Genomic DNA, 18,509 nt, shown 5'->3' on the forward strand with positions numbered 1-18,509 from the left:
GAAAAGACGTATGAATTTTTTCAGATATTTCTATTGAAAAAAACGCATCAGATAAAACTGACTTTCCTGTACATTTTAAATGCCAAAAGATATGCTCTTTATTCCACTTACTGCAATAATGTACACTAAAAATGACAGATCTATATTAAAAATGATAGATCTATATTTAGTAGTTCGAAAGAAAGAGAGAAGAAAAGTGCATCTAGAAAATTTAAAAGAATAAAAAACAAATCTAAAAATAATAATACGTAAAGATTAATATTATGTATTTTTTTCATGAGAAATGTGAGGCGCACATTTATGCATTTATTTATTTAGATGAGATTTACTTTAGAGCACATTCAGTATTCAACTTTTATTTTATTTTCTCTTTCTTATGATATATAAGTATAACATAATTACTTGCAAATGGTATCATTTTTGTGTGCTTACAGTGATACAGAAACAACATTACGAGTACTATATTTACAGATAACATCTGTATAATAAAAAAAGCACCAGTCTAATGGTGAAAAAAGGGTAAACATCGTAGACCAGCATAAGTATCATCCAATTATTTCACCGCTCTGTTTCATTAGAGTTACAATTTTCTTTTATAATATCATAAATATTATAAATAAGATAGAGATTTCCATACGTTTCAAATAAATTTATATATTTTACGTATGTAATACTGTGCACACATATTAAAAGGTGATAATATCGCAGTTATAATAAGATACAATCCTAGCAATGTAGCGATGTTTGGATTCTGAAAATAATTTAATTTGATTTATTTTTGAGAAATGTGCACAATACTTTAGAACAAATTATTTTTGTGCCATGTATTACCTGTGTAAAATTCCACAAACAGTATCATATTGTCTGCGATATATGAAAAGCTTCATCGATGAAATAAATGGTTGAATATGATTGAGATATAAGAAAAGTACTTATAATGTAGTAATATAGTACTTGTAATGAATAACGTTAATATGGAATACATAAATATTTTATATTTTAATTTCATGTAATCGAGATGAGATAAGACACTCATGATTACTTTAAAAATGTGTCCACAAATATCATGTCTGCACAAACTTCAATAGCTGCACATTCGTCAAATTAATCCTATTACTTTAAATGAATCACAGCAGCTTGTTTTAATTTAATCTAACCTAACCAATTATATTATATGCTTCTCATTAAAATGTGTAAAACTGTACGTCGCACATTTAATACGATTAATATACTACGTAATAAAATGTAATACACTAATGAAATAATTAAATATTATTTTTAAAAGCATGATACAATCCAGGCAGCATATGCTTGTGTTTACATTCGACATCCAAAGACAGTTTAGACAGGTTAGGTTAGGTTAGGTTAGATCAAACAAATTTATCGTTTAACTGTTGGCAGCCCTATCAGATAGGCTGTGCAGCACTGCGCGTATATAAAATAAATTTGAAATCGCTTCTAGTATAACCATCTTCACGTGATCGACTTTATTTGAATTGCACGGCATCGCATCGAATTATGATGCGGCGTCGATTTGTTTGAACGTAATTCGTGACATCGCGATGCTGTATAAGCGTCGAATGAGCACGAATTGTCACGCAAATATGATAATAAATCACATCTACTCACCGTTCACCGGCTGTTCCACAGGCCGCTCCACTCGCTCGCCTCGGGACGTCCCATTCTGATCTTGATGCACACGATATCATCAACGCGAACGCGCGACACTTTATTCGGCACTCCCGATATTCGCTCGCATCCGATAATCATCATCAAGGGCGTAAATAATGCGACGCAACTTCGCTCCATCTTCGCGATGACGCCATCACTGAATGTCGTCAAAAATCGCTGTCGCGCGTTTCCATCGACACACTATAAAAGTCGCGCGATCATCCTTCGACACTTTCGACGCTCGTTCACTCGCGATATTCGTTTAAAAACGGTTAAAAGACACGAAAAATGCGGACGTACGACGATCCGTGTAACTGCGTATGACTCCAAGTCACGTATGACGCGTATGACGTACTATGACGCGTATGACGTAGCAGTCACGCGCCAACATGGCGGCCGAACCAGTGCGCACTGGTTCGGCCGCCATGTTGGCGCGTGACGTCACTGCGACGTCATACGCGAATCGGAGTCACACGCAGTTACACGGATCGTCGTACGTCCGCATTTTTCGCGTCTTTTAACCGTTTTTAAACGAATATCGCGAGTGAAAGAGCGTCGAAAGTGTTCAAGGATGATCGCGCGACTTTCATAATATGTCGGTGAAAGTGCGCGACAGCTATTTTTCACAGTTCAGTGATAGCGCGATCGCGAAGATGGAGCGAAGTCGCGTCGCGTTATTTGCGCCCTTGATGATGATTATCGGATGCGAGCGAATATCGGGAGTGCCGAATAAGGTGTCGCGCGTTCGCGTTGATGATATCGTGCGCATCAAGATCGGAATGGGACGTCCCGAGGCGAGCGAGTGGAGCGGCCTGTGGAACAGCCGGTGAACGGTGAGTAGATGATTTATCATATTTGCGTGACAATTCGTGCTCATTCGACGCTTATACAGCATCGCGATGTCTCGAATTACGTTCGAACAAATCGGCGCCGCATCATAATTCGATGCGATGCCGTGCAATTCAAATAAAGTCGATCGCGTGAAGATGGTTAGGCTAGAAGCGATTTCAAATTTATTTTATATACGCGCAGTGCTGCACAGCTTATCTCGTAGGGCTGCCAACTGTTAGGTGCAATTTCATTGACGCTAAAAAGTAGCGTCAATGAAAAGGCCGCTTTACACACTGAAAAAGTTGAAACTGTTTGAACTTTATTTTATTGACGCCATATCTAGAGAAAGTCTAGTGATTTTAATTTGCCGCTGGTTTCTAGCGTCAACAATTGGTTGAACAAAGAAGTAAGTAGTTGCTTCTTTGTTCAACCAATGGTTGACGCTACTGGGTGCTTTCCATTTAGCGACACAAGTCAACACAAGTGTCATTCTATCTTTGTTTATTGTTATTCATTGAAAAAAGATAGAATGACGCTTGTGTCGACTTGTGTCGCTAAATGGAAACCCACTTTGTAGCGTCAAGTGAAAACGCATCCTAACGTCATTGCGCGATGTTGGGTTTTGAGGTTAGGTATCGATCAGTGCGTTGCTTCGCAGCAACAAGGATGTGAGAAAGTGAGGGGTTTGTTATGTTTCCATTCTGAAGGGAATGACGAATGTCCCTTCGTTGACTCGCGAGAGTTAAGTCTCGTTCCTTCATTTCTCCGTTTGCTAAAATGACGTGCTGATTCTGAAACATGGCGCATTCTATCCTGGACGCTTTGACAGGTAAAGGCGCACCGGAATAGGTGGGGTTAACCAATCCCGGAAACATCAACAATCTTCTTTTCCTCGAGCTCCGATATTTTTTTCGTGCTTTTAATATCCTCGCTTTTTGACACTTTTCAATACATTCAGGAATTGGTACATCTACTCTGTTTCTGTTTCTGATAATTTGAAAAATTTTCTAGGTAGAAATCATTATCACTCTGACTGTATTTTAATTTAACTCATTTTGTGTGACAATAACATTCTTGAAATATCTTATTTTAAATCAATAAAAACTCATCATTGCTAGAAAGAATATTCAATCTTGCTAAATATTATTCAATTCTCTTCATTCTTATAGATGTCTCTCTAGACGGTTCCTCTGTGCAATCCTTGTTGGAGTCACAGACCTTGATAGCCGAAGTTGAGCAGTCAGGTATACATAAGCGCAAAGCAGATATCTGAAAACATTTTCTTTTCATGCATGTTTCAATATTCTTTAATCATATATTATAAGAATTATAAGAATTATAATACTTGTTGATATTTTCTCAACAGCGATTGATCAGGATGAGGAAGATATATTCCAATGTGGCAAGTGCAAGAGTCAGTTTACATCACTGCAGATGTTTGTGCTCCACAAAAGAACACATCAAAAGACGCAGGAGCAGACAGTGGACTTGACTCAATTCCTGACAAATGATGAAAGTCAGGTGATGCATGTTGAAGATGCCACTCCAGATGAATCGCAATATAATTCACAGGAAACCTTTCAGCTTGGAGAACCTATTATCCTTGAAGAAGCAAACATGCTATTTAGGTACATTGCTATAATTAATAATTATAAATATGTAATATATAATTATATGTAAAGTGTATTAATTTAATTATTACTCTTTATTTTTATAAAGCTTTTTTAAATATATATCTTTATCTAATTGATTTTATCGTAGTGTGGACCAAGAGGCTGCCAATTACTTTTCAACAGATTCCACATTCAATGTGCCAATCATCTTAAGCACAGAAAATCTGAATTCTTTTGTTGAGGCGACGGGAGGTGAGTCGAATGATGTGCCGACAATACAACTGCAAAATGATGTCAGCTCACAGGAGGACGCCTCGAGTCAGTCCGAACATCCTAGCACTTTGTTGATGGACCACGAGCCATCGGTGGCGGACGAGCCGCCTGTGACGGATGAACCGTTCTTGGATGACAATGAACCTTGCTTTGAGGACAACGAAATATCCTTCCAGGATAATTTGCCCAGTGAACTAGAAAATGACATTAGTCAAACACAAAACTTAAAGGTATGTATTATGGTATTGACTTTAATTTAAATAAATAAAACCTATAAAATTCGATTTTTTTACATTATTAAAATATATGATAAATGTAATTTTATAAACATTTAATTAATTTATAAAATATAATTGTAGAATTTTTTTCTTAGTCTATTCTTTATAGATTAATGAATAAGTTAACAAATTAAAATATACACTATATTTTTGTAATAAAATAATAAAATATATAATAAAATATATATTTTATTACATTGTTGCAGTATAAGTGTGGTTATTGCAATAAGCAATTTGCAAAGAAATTCTATTGGCAGCAACATGAACGTTCTCATACTGGAGAGAAGCCTTATCAATGTGTAGTGTGCGGTCGTGCATTTGCACAGAAATCAAATGTGAAGAAACATATGTCTTCACACAAAGTCTGGCCTGGTACTGCCATTCACTCATTACCACCTGAGGTAAAAAAAGTCTAATTAAAACTTGTATTATTTGAATTTCTTCATAAAAAAAGGAAAAATATGTCTTATGCTATAAAAATAGGAACGTTTTTAATTATTATATCAAGTTTTGTTATAAGATTAAAACTATATTTTAAAACACAACATAATTTTATATTTTAAAAATGCACAATTTTATTTTTAATTTAATTTTAATAGTATACAGTAATTTTTACATATATTTTTCTATTTTCTTCTAAAATATCAGGCACCTCCAGATGGAAGTATCGACCGAACGTATCACTGCCAATTCTGCAAAGAAACATTCGATTCATACAAGGCTCTGAAAGGCCATCTCATCGTCTCGCATCTAGCGCTAAAAGTGTACAAATGTGTGCAGAGCAGCTGCAGCATGATGTTTTCGGAACTGGAGGAGTTTTTGGAGCATACACGTAGTCACAAATGCTCGGAGTACCGATGTCACGTATGCGGCGAAGTGTTCAGTACCCTCTCGGATCTCGGTCGCCATCAGTACGTTCACTCCGTCCAGAAACAAAAGACTACGGAGAAGTACTACTGCTGCTCGATCTGCAAATCGTCGTTCTCAAACCTCGAGGCGTTGCAACACCATCAAGAAACTACTACGCACGACTACGCGTGCTTGCATTGCGGCAAAAGCTTCCTCATTGAGAGATTTTTACGTCGTCATCTCAAGACCCATTCGGCGTCAGCGAGATTTGCCTGCGAGGATTGCGGCAAAGCTTTCAAAACCGAACAGTACCTGGCCAATCATAAACTGATACACAGCGAAGAGACACCTTTTACCTGTCCAGTAAGTAAAAAAGTAGTTATACAGAGTAATTAATTGTTTAAAATAGGATTGCATATTGTTGTAGCTTTAAAAAATGATACTTATAGTTGATATTTGAATTCGCAGCATTGTCCGGCTAGATTCAAGCGGAAAGATCGACTGGGACGGCACATGTTGATCCATGACCTGACAAAGAGACTTAAGTGCCCGTTTCGTGGTTATCTTGGCTGCATGAGCGAGTTCTCACGACCGGATAAGCTCAAACGGCATCTGTTGACGCACAGCAATGTCAAACGATTCAGCTGCAGCCATTGTAATCGTAATTTCCATCGGGCACAGGCCCTCAAGCATCATGAAATGAACAAGCACAGCCTCAAGTGTGATATTTGCTCTCACGTAAGTCCCACTCTCGATTTAAAATATTAATCGATTCATTTTTCGATAACTGATTATTATTGTTATACAGGCTTTTAAGACTAAAGAACAATTAGTTACCCATAATTGTGAACAATTAAGCGAAGCTAAAAAACATACAAGCTCACAGCTACCAAAAAAAGCGTCCGGATCGTTTAAACCAAGGAAACCAACCCCAAAGAGACAGACATTATTAAAGACTGCTCCACTACTCGATAAAGAGAAATTGGAAAAACTTAAGGCCGATGAAATCGAAAGAAAAGTAATTTATTGTTTAAATCACTCTTTATATATCTTTTTCAAAATATAATTCTCCTTTCAATTTTTATTTTTTTCTAATTTCATTTTAATTTTATTATTTATCATTTTCTTGTTGAAAGGATATTAATTATTTCGCTTTTATTTTTGTTTTTCTTTTTAAAATCATACGTAAATTTTATCATTTTTTTCTGTTTTATTTGCATTTATTTTCTTAAATTTCTTAATCTCATTGCAGATCGCCTCTGAAACATTCAAGTCTGACGATTTCGATGAAGAATTTTGCAAGAGAACAGGAAATATCCTTTTCGTCTCAAAGGTTCAATCAATCGGTAATGAATTAAACGAGCGATCCGATTCGCCGGTTATAAACTTTGAGGATGATTTTAAACGCAACATAGAGTTCTACTCGCCCAATACGAGCGAGTAGAGAGATTTTGCAATACGTATACATATATATACATACATGCACATATGTATATATATATTTTTGATTCGTATTTAAATTGTACAACAAATTAGAATGTAGACAAGTCGTAGCACGTGCAATGGGATCATCGGCGAAAACGTAAATTGCATTTTATATTCGCGTACGGTATTTTGTAGTTTACATATCTGTGATAATTATATTATAAATGCTCTATTGATATATAAGTAACTTATATATATATATATATATATGCGCACACATCGAAGATGTTCGATGTTGTTGTCACAATTTCAATTCTTCTATGAAAAAACTCATCTTATAGTCACAGTAGTTTTAATGATACTTCGAGTATCCTTTTGAACACTTTTGTTCGTTAAATTTTTTTAACAATAGAATAAGTGTGCATGATATTTGAGAATTGTAACGAAATGTTCAGCGCAGCGCGACATCTTTTTAATTTATTTGTTATAAAATAAAAAATTTACCAGAATTTTCACACAATTGTGTGAGAAATATAAGATAACTTTTAAGAAAGAATATCAATTTTATGAAATAGATTCAGCAAAGTTTTTATTATTGTCATTCCTGAAATTTTTGTCCATTAGATTTGAATCCCAATTAATGCGCTCTTCTCCTTCTCGTATTAATCAATTCTCAAAATCACAAATTATTAACTCCGGAAATTCATATTTATACATAGTTATATATTTTAACTTCAGATCGAATGCATTATGTAAGCGAAAAGTTTATTAATTTAAAAGTTTTATCGCGCAAGAGTTTCCTTGTGCGATAATATTCGGAAGGAAGTGGTCAAACAAAACCGCAATCAGCATCTTTGAAAGATTGAGGTACGCAACGTTAGTTGTTATGTACATTTTACGGCGTACGATCAAAAATTTTAGTTGTAAGCAAATCAATATACATAGTGTTAATTGAAAGAAAGAGACCATGCCCTTTTACAAAAAAACGTATCAGATCAACAATCGGGAAGAAGGCAAGGTCGCTCAACGTGATCAATCATACAGAAATTGTCTCATCACCTTGCTCATCTTCTTTTTTATGTGCCTTATTCTTATTATCGCTTGCATACCCTGGAAAACGCGAAGTTACAGAGAATACAAGAATGAATACACTGAATATGAGCCACAGGTAATGCTATTAATTAAGATTACAAAATTGTATGAAAATTGTATGAAAAATAAGAAACGATAGATATTCAACAAAGAATTCAATAATTATCTCTTAATTATATTGGCTCAATATATTAATTAATCAAAGCCTTAAGAAGAACTTGTTTTAATAATTTTAATAAATATTTTACATAGCATCATTATGAAGAACGCACAGAAGAGGCAATACCGATTTCAATCATGACAGATCTATCAATGAATCCACGACTCCCGACTTCGATGACTCCAGAAACAACCACTACATCCACTACGAACGCAGAGATAGCAGAATCAACAAAAAATGTCGATGTCATTACTGAAAAATATTCGAAAAAGAACATTAAAGGATTTCATCATTTCGAACGTTATTCTGAAAATAGCACAACCGAGGATGATGTAGTTACGTCTTCTGTGACTGTATCTGAAAAAGAAACTGAAAATTTTTCTACGATGAAAAAAATTGTTAATTATACAGAAACTACAGAAGAAGACATTGATGTAGTTACTTTATCAAATGATATTGTAACTAATACTATCGATACAGCTTCAACATTGCCAAATGAACCAATTGTTAGCGACGCTACGTTAAATTACAATGTTACAATTGTCGATATTATAGAGGATGTTGCATCTTCGAAATCTGATGAATCTACGACTGATAGATATTCTTCCTCTATGTATTACAGCACAGAGGAATCAAAAGCTGATAATACAACTGATAATATTTCAACATTATCATCTCAATTAAACGAAGGATTATATGAAAATTTATATGACGAATTATATCAAGGATTTAAAGAATATGCTACCGAAAATTCCACTAATAAATATGAGAGATTGGAAGCTGCTATTGTAAGTAATATCACAACACCGAGTTTTCCGACCGATTCTGATAGTAGTACGAGTACTAAATATTTTTCCGATCCGTATAATTATTTTGATAAATCACAGTCCAATGTAGCAATAAACAATATAATCATTTCAACGTCGTCGACTCAATCAGATCTTGAAGAAGCTGAAAATATTAAATATTCAACAACAGATTTAAATTATAAAGAATCTACAACCAATCTAGAGTATAGTCCGGCATTAATTAATGAAAATGTAACGAGAGAGAATTCTTCAGCTAGAGATGAGAGGTCCTCAGCAACTACAAAAATCGGAAACGTAATATAACAATTAACAAATAATTAATAAATTAATATATAAAAATAACTAACAAATTAATATATGTAATACATTATAATTTAAAGTTTTGTTTTTGATTTAAAGATAATCGTCATCTTTTTAAAATATGCAGGAAAAATTTATATCAATATTTATAATATTTAATTCGTAGGAAGCTGAAGACATGACAAATGCGACATTAAAGAACTATAGTGAAACTACTCAAAAGTACAATGAGAGTGTGATTTTGTCTATCACCGAAGAATATAAGGCATTAATAAATAATACAAACACAACTACTATTTCTCCTTTTTACAATTATACGACACAAAGTACAATAAACCTCGATGACACGATGCTTATAATCACAGGAAGAACTACATCTTCTGACGAGGACACGAATATTTGCGAAACAGGTCACTGCAAACAGATTGCCAGCAAGATGTTGTCTTACATGAATCATACGGCCGATCCTTGTGAAGATTTTTACGAGTACGCTTGCGGTGGTTTCGAGGCGGATCCGCAGTTGATGGATGGAAATCTAATTCAAAAATCCAAAAATTATCAACGAATTGCCAGTATGTTGATTATTATAAATAAATTATATTAATTATTAACATTATTTTTAATGTTTTAGGACAGATGTTAAAAGAGAAACACGAAAACATGCACTCAAATTTTGCAACGTACTATGACAGTTGCATACAATACGAGAGAAATTTTAACTTTAACGAAAGAGTAGAAATGGGTAAAAATAAGATTTTTAAGCATATTAACTTTGTTAGATTATACAAACAATAATCTTGAATACAAATTTACAAATATAAAAATAAAATTACAAAGAACAATCATTATCTTTATTAATTAATTTTGTTGCAGCAAATAATGCGTTAAATGAAATTGAAGAGCTTTATATAAATGCCACATGGGCTGTTAATTATGTAGATTTCACTTATTTATTAGCGCAATTAATGTCATATCATAGGTAAGTTCTTGAAGACTTTTTCTTCATAATTTTATAAAAATATTATAAATTAAAATTATTTTGCAGCGCACTTTTATTTGATGTCGTGCCAGAATTGGATGAATATCGTCCAAATAGTTTTACACTTAAGATAGGACCTACAACATATGAGAGTCCTTTCAAATATATGGAGGAAGATCCATGCTTCGAGAGTGACATTGAGACGGAAGGACATTACGTGGATCTTGAAATTTTGTATAATAATTATAAAAGATGCAAGGTACAAACATAATTTGTTCAAATTATCAAAATATATAAAGTAAATATTTTTAATATAAAAACAATTTTATTTTCTATAAAAAAATCATTTTTTATTCTTTTTAGAATTTAGTCTTTTGCTGAAACTTTTATTTAGACTACGATTAATAAGAAAAGAAATATAAATAGATAATTAAAATAAATTAAAAAGTAAATACAACAGATTAATAAAAGTGAATGTATGTGAGTAATTATTTCCATTTGTTTTTTCAGAGTGATACAAGAGAATTTATAAAGTCCATTAAGGAAGCTCTAATAGTGTTTAATGTTTTTAAAAATTTAAATGATAGTTACGAAGAAAGATTGAAAAGAATAGAGGAAACCATCCATGTGATCGACACTGTTCTAATACAAGGATATTTTTCGGTAATTGAAATCTAACAAAGTTAATAGTTTAGTTTTTGATTTCATGGTGAAATAATATTCATTTTGCAGCATTTTCCATCCAAAAGTGAAATACGGGAAGCATATATACTGAAGGATTACAGCAAAATAAGTTTAGACGAATTGCAAAGCAATAGCACTTTTGTAAGTAAAAGTGTAGACAATTTCAATAAAACAGATTTCTCTGTGAAAGAAAAATTTCATAATTTTTGTGAAACAGAATATAAAAAGGAAAACAATATTTAATCTTCTAAATGATATCTTAGCGATTTTTTATCTTTCCTATTGCAGGTAAATTGGACGCAATTAATTCATTCACTAACAGGAATGTATATAATAACTAGTGAAGCTAATATCCAAGTTTATTTTCACTCTGCATTAGTTAAAGGTTTACAAATATTAGAGAAATTCAGCAAAGAGGATCCTGTAGGACTTAAAAATGCGATAATAGGATTATATGCACATAAACTTTATCACGAGGTAATTAATATTTTATGTAAGCTCTTTTATATTTTGGTGAATAACATACATAAATAAGTTCAATTATAATAAGAGCTATAAATTTAATAAACAAGAATTATTTTCTATGTTTTGTAATTAATTAAAACCTTTATAATAAAATAAACTTTACAGTTAGTGCTGCCAAGACGTAATAATGTGAAAGATCATTGTCTGCATATTACTACCTATCTCCTACAGCTGGAAGCATCCAGTTTATATATATCTTCCTTTACTGATCATGAAATAGCACAAATGAATAAAATGGTAAGTTTAAAATAACTTTAATATAAATAAAATATATTAAATACAAAGAAAATTGTAAATTTTTTGGATTTCTTTTTATACTCTTTTTGATGATTTCTATTATATTGCTTAAGACGGAAAAAATGTTCAATGAGCTAAAACGAACGCTAAAGATAAAAACTGAAGAAGCGCAATGGGCCAGAGAAGAAGGACGACAAGAATTGTTGAAGAAAATCGATAGTCTCGAGCTTGCACTGCCTGTTATTTCGTACTTCAAGAATAGAGACTTGTTATACAATGAATATAATGTGCCACAGGTAATATTTTTTACTCTTACTATTTTATCAAAAAAACTGAAGATTTATCATTATGGATCTCATTTAGTTTTTACATCGTATACATTGAAAATTGAATTTCAGATAATTTTGTATGACAATTATTTCAATAACTCGATGACTCTGTTGAAAAGATACAGAACTTTAATATATACCGAATTAAAAAGAAAAGTCGGCGATCCGAAACAAATGTAAGTAAGATAATTTGTGATTAATTAATTAATTCAGCTTCTACATCCGTAATTTTTTAAATTTATAAATTCTTGGTATTTTTCCCTCCTAAAAAACACAGAGATTAACATCTTAGATTTAATTTTGCAAATAGTATATTATTAGATTTTGAAAGTTTTAAATCTAGAAGTTCCAAAAAAGAATTTTAGATTTCTTCCTCTTTAAATTTAATTTAAATTTTTTAATTTTATTTTGCCTTTTAAATATCTTATAAAGCATGCTAATATTATAATTTAAATCTAAATTTTTATATTTCTATAAATCACGTAGTTGGACGTATTATGCGACGCCATTCCAGTCGAAGGCGCAAGCGATTTACGGCCTGAATCTTGTCGTGATTCCTTATGGTATCATCGATTGGTCCTTGATAAACGACGAACTCTCCTTCGATTATCTTCTGCTGGCGACACTTGGAAATTTAATAGCACATCAGATCGCCCATCATTTCGATGCAAATGGTAAATGGAACATGCTAATTATATAAATGAATATTTATATTCTGTTTTGAAATCAGAATTTTCAATTATTCGTTCCTTTGTTATAGGTATACACTATTGGAACCAAACCAGGAATATTCAAGACTCTTTGATGTATGAGAACGAATTCACGGACACAAACTTTGACGATTATATCAACTGTCAAAAGGAAAATTTATATCAAGAACCTATGAACATGACATTATCCTTCACTGAGCAGACGGTGTCATTTATGGTAAATGAATACTTAATTCTCTTTAGAATATTTAATCCTATATTGCATAATGTGTACATCGCATTGTGCAATAAATATCTATGTAATGAAACAATATGATTAAAAAAGATTCTGCAATAAGGTTTAAAATAAGATACAATTATGCGAATCGCCTAATTTATTGAATTGTTTGCAAATTGTCGATACTTTTAGATGTCGAAATATTTTAGATTCCGCGGTTGACCTTGAACGAGCGGTTGTCTGAAATCATGGGACTCAGATTAGCCTATGATACTTTGGCTCTTATAAGATCGAATGCAGAGAGGAGGACAAAACTTCCATGGATAAAACTCCACATCGACCAATTATTCTATCTCGCCTACGCTCAGGTACTGTTGTCACAGTTTGGTTTACATTAGTTTTTAACAATAGTCTTATTTAGTGAGGAGAGGAAGGGTTCTCACGATCCTCGGATTATTTCCGAGGAAAATTCTGTAGTTCTTCGTAATCTTCAGACTTTTGGATAATAGTAAAATCCAAAAAATCTCGGTATCCTCGAAACTGACCGACCTTGAATCGATCCGAAAGATTAACACTTATTGAGTTTTATCTCTGCCACTTGCAGACATATTGCACGAAGACACCACTTACGTCGTCGTACATCTCTTTGCATGAGAGCGAGGACTTGCCAAACCGAATTCACGTGTTCGTCTCTGCATCGAACAATAAACTCCTCGCCGAAGCGTGGAATTGCCGAGTGGGTTCGCAGATCGCGCCCAATGATGTTTGCAGTGTCTTTCCGTATATAGATTTCAAGGAGACCGCCATACTATCAGTGTGAAAACCATTCGCGAAAAATGTGACTGAACGTACATCCGCGGACGTTGCGATCTTATCCAGTATAGACTCTCAGTCAGTCTACAAATATTCACGACGCAAACTGAAAGACTAAATAGATAGATACAGAAACGAAATTCACGTTTGTTTGTTGGTTTTACAAGATTCACAAGTAAACGATAATGTATAATGCCTAATATATAGCTTCGAACAAACGACTGGATTTTTTGTTAGGAATTAAGAATATTAAGTATTTTCTTTTTTAGTTTCGATACATGCTGATACTTCGATACATGTAAGAGTATATCTTTAATTCAATCTTATATAAAAAAAAGTTAAAAAACGTGTGTTTTGCTTCTGTATCTCTAAATTTGTACATAGAGATTCTTATTCGCGTATACAAGAAAAATATGTAATGTGTCTTAAATTTAAAAGCAGTATTTCGGTGAATTTGTCAAGCGCATTCTTTGCGAGATAAAGTTACAGCTATGTCAAATGAAAACAAATAGAAACATATTTGGAGATGAATATGAATTAATGATTTTTCTGTAAAACTTATATCGAACTTAATCGAACGCTAAATCGGAGCGTCCGCGGATCATTCAAATGGTAACAATATTCTTCATTTATTCTGAGGAACAAAGTAAGTGTCTTTAGAAACATTTATACCACATCACATCCGAAATAATTAATTTCGCACGCACGCATTATCATTCATCCTATGAATTCCTACGCGCAATTGTTTTATTCGACTAGATCATTAGCGTTCATAGCTCACCGTCGAGCGTTCCTTTTTAGTTTTCCTTCATAGTTGCTTTTTATCCAATTCCTCCACAGATTTCGTACGGCGAACCATGTTCCCTGAAACACATATGTTAAATAAATAATTACATTGATCTAATATTTTGATCATCAACTGACATGTAACAATTAAAAACGGGACTCCAGAAATCTCAAGAATAAATTAAAATAAAAAGTTAAAAACATTGAAAGAAATAAAATAAAAAATATATCTAATTAAAATTGATTTCTCAAATGTTGGATTTTTTCCAATAAAATTAAGAAATTATTTATTAATACATATAATTTTTAGAATTTAAGAGAAGTAATGATTCAAAAACTTTCCTAAGAATATAAGAAAATTTAAATTTTTAGAATATATCAGAAATTTATTTCAAGACCCCAAAATTTTAGAATTTAGTAAATGCAAAAGTCCAAGAATATAAATATTCAAAGGTTTGGAATCTCAAAATTTGTAAATTTTCTACAATGCAAGAAGAAATACATTACATAAAATAATTTTATAATTTATTTGAATATTTAATATGACATTTTTTATTATTTAATTCATCAATCGTGAAACAAATAGTCAGACGAGGCATACACGAATAAGTCACAAACAAATGTACATTTCAGAATAATGATAGCGGCGCTGAGCGATTAATCAAATGCCGCGAATTCAGTAAATCACATCGAGTATCTAATGATCAACACATACCGCTTACGTTTGTGTTAAAGTTGCCTAGATGGGAGACGGACCGCCTTATAGTGGCTTTCTTTCCCGTCTGCAGCAATCAGCACCATGCATTTGAAATGAACAAGAAAAGTTAATCATAAAATTCATAACTAATCAGCTATTGACAACCGAGCAGCTTATGGCAACACATAGGGTCATTGAGTAAATTTGTATGAAAGAAAGGGAGATTTATGCGATATTTTTAATTCATATTATTATGCAATGTTTTTTTTTAATTTTTTTCTGATAGTAAAAATTATATAGCAGTATTTTTTTGGATCTTAATGTTAAAAGATGATCACAATGCACAACATAGTCTTACCTCAAAGTATTGATGCCACAAGACACAGCCATAAACACAAAGAACAGAGACTAGAGATTGGCAGAGCAGCCAAAGGAGGATATTAAGAGCTTGAGTGCGCTCAAATAGAGCTGCACCATGACGTATACACAGCAGAGCTTCAGTCACCATGATCGCCCCATAGACCCAACACTGAGTTCCTACTCGACTACATGTTGGGTCAGTCACATACATATAATACTGTCTGTAAATTGTAAAAATTTTATATTACTTTATATTACTATTTTATATGAGACTAGAATTTCAAAGAATTAAGAGTATCAAATTTACAAAAATCATAACAAATATTAATATAATATGTATGATTTCTCTTAATGTATTTTTTAAAATATAACACACACACACACACACACACACACACACACACACACACACACACACACACACACATATGTATTTAATATACATAATATTTCTCTTGAAATAAAATTCCAATGTTTTAGAATTTTAATATATTCACACATATTTTTCACAAATAAGATTTTAAGACTCTTAAAATTCTTAAAAAAATCTATACTTTCAAGATCTATTATCTTTATTTATGTTGAATATTGAAAATTGTACATTTTCTACTCACCTGACTGATGGTGCGACTATGACACCGATCAGCACTAATCTGGCTACAACAAAGGGATGAGATGGCGGAAACTCGTACACATGCTTCAAAAAGAAGGTATTGAGCTCAGAAACTTGCCAAAATATCACTAATTGGCACAATGCGACTAATCGCATATGTGTGCAAGTAGGATCTAGCCATCTAACGGATGTCCAGCTTCCAGGAGTAAATTGCAACATTGCTCTCTTCAATTTTCCAGTAGTACTCTCGATGTCACGGATACTAACCCATCTATTCAAGAAATAAGATTAATACAGGATTCAATATTGATTTAAAGTTTTTGTTGAAAAAAAGAAAAAAACTCTCTGAAATAAAAATAATTTCTATACAAGAATAGAAATAAAATTTTATAGCACAATATATTTCTAACAACAAAATTTCTTAAAACTTTTGCATGTCAAAGTAGTATAAAGTAGTGTGAAACTCACTTATATTCTCGCATCTCTAATATGGAACAAATTTTCAGGCCGACCCAAATACCCAATCCATTGCATATAAGAACATCTAGAATCAGTGCATCCCACCAGCATTCGATAAAATTCGGTAGTAAGTGTGCAAAGGCGATTTCTGTCACCTCCCACATAACGCTAATGGCCCAAAGGATGCCAAGATGACGAATCAAAATAGCTTTGAAGGCCCAGCCAAGAAAATGAGCCAGTGCAAATACATCCAAGTGATTCCAAATTTTTTCTACGGTGATATCTGAGCAATTAACACCATATTCCTTGTCCATGTCAATGTGGAAGGATGCTAAACCTGGATCCACCCATACCAGAATTCTCCTGACTGTCTTATAATTTTGGAATAACATAAACAGGAGACCCATCAGATAGAGAACACTGCAGCCAAACACTATCCTCCATACTACTGGATGAGGTCTGGTGAATGGACCATTGGGGAAGGTTAAGACAGATATGATGAGGAAGAAGAAAATGACGCATAACATGCCTGCCCACATGTTGTCTTCAACATTGGTGGTATTTCTGAAATTGAGGTATTTAAAAGAATATAATGAACACATAATATATTGTGTAATGATACAACAAGATGGTGTATGATTTACAAATAATAGTTACAATGCAAAATGATTTGCAAAAAATTTACAAAAATTTTCTCACTCTAGCTGCATTATAAATAATAATTACATTCAATCAGGTTGTTTTCAAACAATGATTGCTACATATTTATCAGCCGTAATGAAAATGTTACAATGAATAAATATTTTTCTAGAAATATCTAAAAATTAAATTTACAAATTGAAATCAATTAAAATTTTTGATTACTAAGATTAATGCAGTTTAATTTACAAAAATATTAATAAAATGAGGATTGATGCAAGAAATTATATAACAAATACAAAATATAGTATATGCAAAACAAAAGCATAATCATGATGAATGGCTTATAATAGACAATCCAAGGGCAAAGTTTAATCATTTCTCACTTTTATTTATGTAAAATTATTAAGTTTATCACGCACCTTGAAAAGAAATAGAAAAAACAATTCCAACACATCAAATGTATAAAAATTGGAATCTTATATATAATATATAAATGTTGCATCATTATTCAAAGTGATGATACTAAAACATTATTGAGAAATCCTTGTACTGTGTTTTTTTCATAAAATCATCTTATCAAGATTCGATGCTGATTTCGAGTAGAAATTTTTATCAATGAGTATAAATTTCATCAGGATTAGGAATGGGAAGATATAAAATCTAAATACGAACGAACGAGCGAGAGGGAGAGGGAGAGATTCCAAAGAGCGAGACGGACGGTTTATAGCTACCTGGTGAACGCCGAGTAGATGACGGCGCCAATGGAGATGAGCAATAGGGTAATCGTGTGCGGTTTGTAAAAGAACTCGAGGGAGATGTCGTCGACCGGCCTCTCGTTGATGCTCGGAAAACTGTCAGTTCCGGCGCGAAGCCTGAGATCGTCGACATGGTCGCTATCAGTCTCCCGGAATGCTATCGACATCCTCGATGGTTCTCGTCCTAGCCTTGTTCGATCACCATCGATGCGCCATGTTGTCTCCTCGCGCCAAATCGTGACTCTCTCGTAAACGTGATTAACGTGGTGTAACACGAGGTGCTAGGTGCTAGACCATGCCAGACTCGTGCAACGTGAACTTGGTGAATTTACGGCGCGTGAGCCGACCAACCAGCGCACAACTTCACGCCGGTGCGATCAGGCGTTCGATCAGTCATGAACT

At 33.0% G+C, this 18,509-nt stretch overlaps 3 protein-coding genes across 7 annotated transcripts; 2 read left to right on the forward strand and 1 right to left on the reverse strand.

Moving 5' to 3' along the window:
- The first annotated feature begins 3,115 nt into the window (after positions 1-3,115).
- On the forward strand, positions 3,116-7,598 carry LOC105254316 (zinc finger protein 341-like). The gene is made up of 9 exons (XM_011262898.3): positions 3,116-3,331; positions 3,672-3,746; positions 3,869-4,130; positions 4,264-4,618; positions 4,873-5,067; positions 5,315-5,878; positions 5,984-6,253; positions 6,324-6,533; positions 6,768-7,598. The coding sequence occupies exons 1-9, from the start codon at positions 3,301-3,303 to the stop codon at positions 6,957-6,959; spliced, it is 2,154 nt and encodes a 717-aa protein (XP_011261200.1). The 5' UTR covers positions 3,116-3,300; the 3' UTR covers positions 6,960-7,598.
- Positions 7,599-7,741: 143 nt separating this feature from the next.
- LOC105254304 (neprilysin-2-like) lies at positions 7,742-14,326 on the forward strand. 2 transcript variants are annotated; one of them, XM_011262886.3, is made up of 17 exons: positions 7,742-8,108; positions 8,285-8,980; positions 9,080-9,295; positions 9,468-9,873; positions 9,933-10,043; positions 10,175-10,280; positions 10,347-10,539; positions 10,791-10,943; positions 11,013-11,105; positions 11,253-11,441; positions 11,595-11,726; positions 11,840-12,022; positions 12,125-12,231; positions 12,542-12,729; positions 12,816-12,982; positions 13,192-13,350; positions 13,587-14,326. In XM_011262886.3, the coding sequence occupies exons 1-17, from the start codon at positions 7,908-7,910 to the stop codon at positions 13,800-13,802; spliced, it is 3,516 nt and encodes a 1,171-aa protein (XP_011261188.1). In that variant the 5' UTR covers positions 7,742-7,907; the 3' UTR covers positions 13,803-14,326. The 2 variants fall into 2 exon arrangements, with proteins under 2 accessions (XP_011261188.1, XP_025268661.1); XM_025412876.1 differs by having other exon boundaries at positions 8,285-9,295.
- On the reverse strand, positions 9,688-18,499 carry LOC105254280 (phosphatidylserine synthase 1). Of its 4 annotated transcripts, none has more exons than XM_011262856.3 (7): positions 18,084-18,498; positions 16,720-17,274; positions 16,253-16,522; positions 15,637-15,859; positions 15,297-15,363; positions 14,577-14,659; positions 9,688-9,836 (listed from the first exon to the last, which is right to left on the reverse strand). In XM_011262856.3, exons 1-6 carry the CDS (start codon positions 18,272-18,274, stop codon positions 14,604-14,606), a joined length of 1,362 nt encoding a protein of 453 aa, XP_011261158.1. In that variant the 5' UTR covers positions 18,275-18,498; the 3' UTR covers positions 9,688-9,836; positions 14,577-14,603. The 4 variants fall into 4 exon arrangements, with proteins under 4 accessions (XP_011261158.1, XP_011261141.1, XP_011261167.1 ...); XM_011262839.3 differs by lacking the exon at positions 9,688-9,836 and adding an exon at positions 12,525-12,680 and having other exon boundaries at positions 15,304-15,363; positions 18,084-18,499; XM_011262865.3 differs by lacking the exon at positions 9,688-9,836 and adding an exon at positions 12,525-12,680 and having other exon boundaries at positions 18,084-18,499.
- Between the last annotated feature and the right edge of the window lie 10 nt (positions 18,500-18,509).

Source organism: Camponotus floridanus, unplaced genomic scaffold, assembly GCF_003227725.1.
Source record: "Camponotus floridanus strain SB8 unplaced genomic scaffold, Cflo_v7.5 scaffold58, whole genome shotgun sequence".
Taxonomy (NCBI): domain Eukaryota; kingdom Metazoa; phylum Arthropoda; class Insecta; order Hymenoptera; family Formicidae; genus Camponotus; species Camponotus floridanus.

Coding starts and splice junctions, on each gene's coding strand:
- LOC105254316 (XM_011262898.3), top strand. CDS start 3,301: ATGGCGCATTCTATCCTGGACGCTTTGACAG. Junction 4,131..4,263: donor GAAGCAAACATGCTATTTAG/GTACATTGCTAT, acceptor ATTTTATCGTAG/TGTGGACCAAGAGGCTGCCA. Junction 4,619..4,872: donor GTCAAACACAAAACTTAAAG/GTATGTATTATG, acceptor ACATTGTTGCAG/TATAAGTGTGGTTATTGCAA.
- LOC105254304 (XM_025412876.1), top strand. CDS start 7,908: ATGCCCTTTTACAAAAAAACGTATCAGATCAACAATCGGGAAGAAGGC. Junction 12,983..13,191: donor AGCAGACGGTGTCATTTATG/GTAAATGAATAC, acceptor GAAATATTTTAG/ATTCCGCGGTTGACCTTGAA. Junction 13,351..13,586: donor TCTATCTCGCCTACGCTCAG/GTACTGTTGTCA, acceptor TGCCACTTGCAG/ACATATTGCACGAAGACACC.
- LOC105254280 (XM_011262839.3), bottom strand. CDS start 18,274: ATGTCGATAGCATTCCGGGAGACTGATAGCGACCATGTCGACGATCTC. Junction 17,275..18,083: donor ATCTACTCGGCGTTCACCAG/GTAGCTATAAAC, acceptor CCTCAATTTCAG/AAATACCACCAATGTTGAAG. Junction 15,860..16,252: donor ATAGTCGCACCATCAGTCAG/GTGAGTAGAAAA, acceptor TACAATTTACAG/ACAGTATTATATGTATGTGA.